Source organism: Marmota marmota, unplaced genomic scaffold (genome assembly GCF_001458135.2).
Source record: "Marmota marmota marmota unplaced genomic scaffold, marMar, whole genome shotgun sequence".
NCBI classification, from domain to species: Eukaryota; Metazoa; Chordata; class Mammalia; order Rodentia; family Sciuridae; genus Marmota; species Marmota marmota.
In genome coordinates, this window is record NW_025999982.1 from 9,135,539 (window position 1) to 9,141,381 (window position 5,843).

The 5,843-nt window shown below is 48.4% G+C and overlaps 1 protein-coding gene across 1 annotated transcript in view; it reads left to right on the forward strand.

The window, feature by feature from the left end:
• Positions 1-4,076, forward strand: part of LOC107143631 (reticulon-4-like) — a 63,099-nt gene extending 59,023 nt beyond the window's left edge. Inside the window, exons 4-5 of the mRNA XM_015487355.2 lie at positions 3,267-3,375; positions 3,524-4,076. Of these exons, the coding sequence (XP_015342841.2) occupies positions 3,267-3,375; positions 3,524-4,055 (641 nt within the window). The 3' untranslated portion in view covers positions 4,056-4,076. The remainder of the gene's footprint in view (positions 1-3,266; positions 3,376-3,523) is intronic.
• Positions 4,077-5,843: the final 1,767 nt, after the last annotated feature.

Here is a 5,843-nt window from a genome sequence, read left to right on the forward strand (position 1 = left end):
GACAGCGCCGGCCGGCGCTGTCCTCCACCCTCACCCAAGGGCAGGCGCGCTGGCCCGTCGCACAATCGCAGCTTGTTTGTGGGCGGAGGAGCTGCGCCGGGTGCGGCGGCCCTGCGCCAGCCCACTGATCCCATAAAATATTATTTGTGTTTAAAAATTCCAGTAATTGGCTATGCAGCCGCTTTTTCCGAGCCCCGTGCCAAACGCAGTAAAAATCGCAGTCCGGCTGGGGTTATTTTCATCATGCAAATTCCCATTTCTGTAAACAGGGTTAAAACGCCTGGAAGGGGCCGGGCTGGGACTAGAGAAGAAAAGCAGAGGGATGTGTTCTCAAACTCTGAAGATGGTCAGAAGGGTCTCTATTACTGTGATTTTTTGCCTGGATAATTGGGGAGAGTTATTCAGATAATTCCCCAGTCGCTTTCCCTTGAAGACCAGTGCCTGAATCCCATTTCCTTAACTTTCTCCTTCTCTTGACCCATTTGAACAACTTACATCATTAAATCATGGAATTCTAACTTTTATCTCCTTTTTATGTTACGAGAGAAAACTGAAACCAGAGAAGGGAGACATTTGCCTAAGGTCACACAGCAAGTTAGTGTTAAAAGTCAGGGCAACACATAGACTGCCTGACTGCCCAGCTGACAGACCTCTGAAGGGCTTGGAAGAAGAGGAGGCTAGAGCAGGTGGCCAGCGCAGGTAGTGGAGAAGCCAAGGCCTGACTCGGGTGCTGATTGTGGGCATAATAACTGGGGGAAGACTCCTCCCTCTCCAAACATCCCCACTTCCTGTCCCTGGCTTGGAAAGGGGGAGGAGGGAGTCCCTGCCAGGCCCTTGGAAACCCTGAGTAATGGACAGGGGAGCCTCTGCCCTGCTCCACCCAGTGATGGCTGCTGTCTGCAGTAAGGAGCCTCTGAGAGGGGGAACCACACACGTGGGAGAGAGGGAGGGAATTTTTTCTTTTTTTTAAGCAGAGACAGAAGAGCAGCCCAGATTCTGAAGCTGGAAGGAGAGTTGGGGCTCAGAAAAGAGTAAATAATGCTAAATTATTTGTCATACTGTATGTTCCCTAATTTATTATTGCTACATTGTCTTGAATGCTTATTATGTGCCAGGCACTCCTGTTGCAATCTGTCTCATTTATCTCTTGAAGCCTAGGAGGTAGTTACTAATGTTATGCCCACTTTCCTGATGGAGATACTGAGGCTTCGGGAGATGAAGTCACCTGCTCAAAGTAGCCAATAAGGAAATCCCTTTCCCTGGGGATTTCTGTGAATAGGAGATCTGTTGACTCAACAACCCCAAGTGTTCTATCAACCAAGCATCCTCCTGTCTCACCCCACTTCTCCTTGTTAGTCATTGGGGCATGTTACTTTTTTCCCCTGGATATTCCCCCACCCAGCTTCTTCAAACCCTAGAACCTTCCATTCCAGAGGCTGAGGGATTCCTGGATAGACCCTCTGTGATGCTGTGTTTAGACCACTTCTCAGGGTGGTACAGAAAAGTGGGGTGTGGAGTTTAATGCAAAAAAACCACCACCACAACAAACTCCTTTTCCAGAAGTATTTATATACTTTGTAGTGCCTCCTCCAAGGGCATCCAAAACCATAAACACACTCCCCAAAACAGGGGCGCAGGTTGTGGTTACATAAAAGAAAGGTATTTCTAGGAGTTCAGGGTTATTTTACAGCTGAGCTGCCTGTCACTACCAGTATGTGGACACAGGCCCGGAAGCTCCCTCTCCAGTAGTGATGGCAAACGGATTCCAACTCCCCCCTTAGCTTTCTTGCTCAGAAATCAATTCTAACCCAGAACTCCAGATACACTGCTATACAAACAGAGGGCCTCACTGCAGTCCAGTGGAATTCAGGTGGTGTAGAAGTGTTTTGTCGATCTCTGAATGGAAATGCTCTCAAGGTAGAGAACATCGGGGAAGGAAGAGGACCCTCAGCTGGGCCAGGTCGGGGGGAGCTTCTGGGATGGGGAGAAATATACTTCAGGGTGGAGTCCTTGTTGAGAAGGTGAAAAGAAAAGAAAAAAGAGTGTCTGGAGGACTCTATCATGAGAAGTGTAAAAGCAAGCTGGTACCAGAATCCCAAAGGCCTGGCCAGCATCCTGAGAGATCTCACTCCTGCTTAGGGCTCCTCTCAGCCCTCTCCCTCTGGGTCTCCTATCTTCAGCCTTACTTCGGCTCACGGGGAGTCTCCACCTCCCAGCACTGCATAGAGAGTCACCTCCAGGGCCTGGACTTGAGTTTTGGGATCCTAACACCCTCCTGCCCAAAGCTGTCATGAGAATTAAGAAGTGGGTAACAGCCTAACCCCTCAGAGAAGGAGAGGGTTCCCCCCGATGAGCTCAGGGTTCTGATCGTGAGAGCCTCTGTGTCACAGAGGAGACTTGGGTTCGGTGAATTCCCGGAGAGTTCACCCAGGCCAGGTTATGTGAAAACACAATAGCTCCTTGGTGTGTGTGACCTACGTGGATGATGTCACAATGGTTTTAAGGTGTGGCTGGTATCTTTCAGCTCAGTTATTTTTGGACCTTGAAGGACCAAGAGGCAAAACCTCTTTCCTCACAATCCCCTCCCCTTGTCCCACTCCACTCCAGAAAGGGTAGGATAGAATGGTGGGGGTGGGGCCTGTGACCTTTCTTCCACTCAGCAATTAATTTGGACCTCCTCTCAAGGAGGGACATGATCAGAGATGACCATAGTCCCAACCTGTAAGGAAACACCAGTGAGAAAGATATATAGAAGCCAGGTGTGGGTGGCACACACCTGTTATCCTAGTGACTCAGGGGGCTGAGGCAGTAGGATCACAAGTTCAAGGCTAACCTGGGAACTTAGTGAGACCCTTTCTCAAAAAATAAAAAGGGCTGGGGATGTAGCTCAGTGGTAGAGCACCCCTGGGTTCAATCAAGTACCACCAATAAGAACAATGGTACAGAAAGCATACCTTACATACCAGGTACAAACTATGTGGTCGCCGCCATCAGAGAGGAGCAAGGGGCTAAGGGGACCTAAGCAAAGAATTTTTCAAGGTGAAGAACGGTCCAGGCTTTGAATAACTGGTAGAATTTTTATCAGGCAGAGAGGGGGTGGTGGGAACAGCTTGAAGCAGGCTGGAATAGAAAGGTCTACAGCAGGAGTCTGGGATGAGGCGGGTAGCTGGGAGATGGGGGCCCTGTCTCCTCCCCAAAAATCTCAGGATCTCTTCTCAATCGCTGTCCTGGTCTGAGGTCCTCCCCTTGTCTCACTTTTTTTTAAGAGAAAAGAAGTGTGTACTCCAACTTCAAATCTGTGTCCAAGATCTCACCAGAGGACATTTGGCACAATGAAGAGGAGGAGGAGGAGGAAGAGGAAGAGGAAGAAATGGGGTATGTGGGCCTCTGCCTTGTCTGCTGTCTCTATCACTGGCTCCTGACCAGTACCCAGCTCTCCTCTCTGTCCACTTCATGCCCATCTCTACGGCTCCTCCATCTCCTTCTGCTCCCTGATCCCGAGCTTCCTTCCCTTTTTGCTCAGGATCAAGACACTCCTCTCAGTGCCCAGGCAGGAGTCGGTGTGGGGGCTGGTGGCCTGGCCCAGAGCCTCTCTGGAGCAGACTCCTTGGTGGGAAGACCTGAATTTCTCCCTGCCCCCGCTCCCTGGGCCCTGTGAGTGCAACCTGGGGGCAAAGGTGACCCTCACCCCCCAGCCCTCCCCGGCCTCCAGCTCCACCCTTCAAACCTTGCCCTACTTGTCATCCAAGTTGGAACCCACTTCTCTGGGGGACCAGCCTCAGAAAGAGCCTTCTCCATCAGCTTCCCACAAGAAGACCCCCAAGATCAGGAGGAGGCATCACCACAAGGCCAGGCGCCAGGCCTCCCCTAAGAAATCCACTGCCTCACAGGCCCTGCAGCAACAGCTAGCCCCAATGTCAGTGTGGCCTCCGATTATTATCAAAGCCCCCGCCAAGGGTTCAGCTCTCCAAAGTGGCCATGCACCCTTTGCCAAAGAGGACTCACACTCCTCAGGTACTGGTGACCACCCCTTGCCCCAGCTTTCTCCCAAATAAATATTTTTGTTAGATCAGCAATGGTCTATGACTTCTTTCTGTCCCCAGATAGAGGAAAGACCATTCCTGGCACTTTCACATGCATTCTTATTTCATTTCATCTTCGAGATAATCACAAAATGGTTGAAAACATGTCTGATTTTGTAGATGAGGAAACTGAAATTCAGAGGAGTAGAGTTACTTTCCAAGGTGGCACAGGAAAGATCTGACCTCACGTCTGAGTCTGAAGCCTGTGTCCCTTCTTCAGAGCTCCAAGATATCATTCTGGAGGCAGGCCCATGATAATACACTGGACAGGGCCAAGGAACTTGCAAGATCTTGCAGTTCCATCAGTTGAACCCACCTTAGCAGGTCAGTTTTCCTTTGAAGACTTGGGGCCAACTGTCCCCCTGTCCCCACACTGAAACTTCATCCCCTCTCCATAGCATGCTCCTCCCCCAAAAGTTCCTGCCCAAGACCTGTACCATGCATGAATTCCATCCTCTCCTTCAAAATTCAGTACATATGTGTGCTTTGTGACAAACTGGAAATCTAAACATTCACTGGATATTAAAGACTATTTTGGCAGGGTGTGGTGGTGCACACCTGTAATCCCAGCAGCTCAAGAGGCTAAGGCAGGAGGAGCGTGAGTTCAAAGCCAGCCTCAGCAATTTAGTGAGGCCTTGAGCAACTCAGTGAGACCCTGTTTCTAAATAAAATATAAAAAAGAGCTGGGGATGTGTCTCCGTGGTTAAGCATCCCTGGCTTCAATCCCTGATACCAAAATAAATAAAGTCAATTACAAAATAATAGACTTTTCTTTAGGATGTTTTAGGTTTACATAAAATTTGAGAGAATAGCACAGAGAGTTCCCATGTACCCCCTGTACCCAGTCTTCCCCATTATTGGCATCTTTCATTATTAGTATGGCAGCCTTGTTACAATAGAGGAACCAGTATGGACACATTGTTATTATTAACTAAAGCCCCTGAGTAACTCAGTTTGTCTTAGTTCATACCTAATGCCCTTTTGCTGTGTCTGGATTCCATCTAGGAGACCACATTGCTTTTGGTTTCACATCTCCTTAGGCTCCTGTTGGTTGTGACCGTTTCTTAAGACATGCCTTGTTGTTGTTGTTTTTAATGACCTTGGCAATTTCGAGGTGTGCTGGTCAGGTATTTCCTAAAGTGTGTCCCTCTATTGGGATTTGGTGTTTTTCTAATGATTCAACTAGGGTGGTGGGTTGGAGGAAGGAGGATCACAGAGGCCAAGTGTCATTTTTATCACGTCACTTAATAGGGTGGATGCTGTCCATGTGATTTATGACAGTTGATCTTGACCTTGATCACCTGGCTGAGGTAGAGTTTGTCAGTTCCTCCACTGGAAAGCCATGGTCCCCTCATCCCTGCCGCATTCTTTGGGGGGATGTCACCATGCACAGTCCACATATGCACAGTGGGGTGCTGTCCCCACCTCCTGTGGCAGAAGAGTCTACATAAATCATTCGGATTTCTTCTTCTCAGAGAGTTCTCCTTTCTCCCCATTTATTGATTTATTCAATTATTTATATCAGTTTGGATTCAGGGATATTTATCTTCTTCTTTGGATCATAATTTAATATTTATTTTGTTGCTCAAATTGTTCTAGCTTTGGCTATTGGGAGTAATTTCATTTGGCTCCTGTGTCCCTTGACATGTCCCCAGTGATTTGAGTTACTTGATTTTGCTTTTATTTTATATTTTATATTTATTTTACAATTTGGGGATTGAGGGGGCTGGGGATATGGCTCATGTGGTAGAGTGCTTGCCT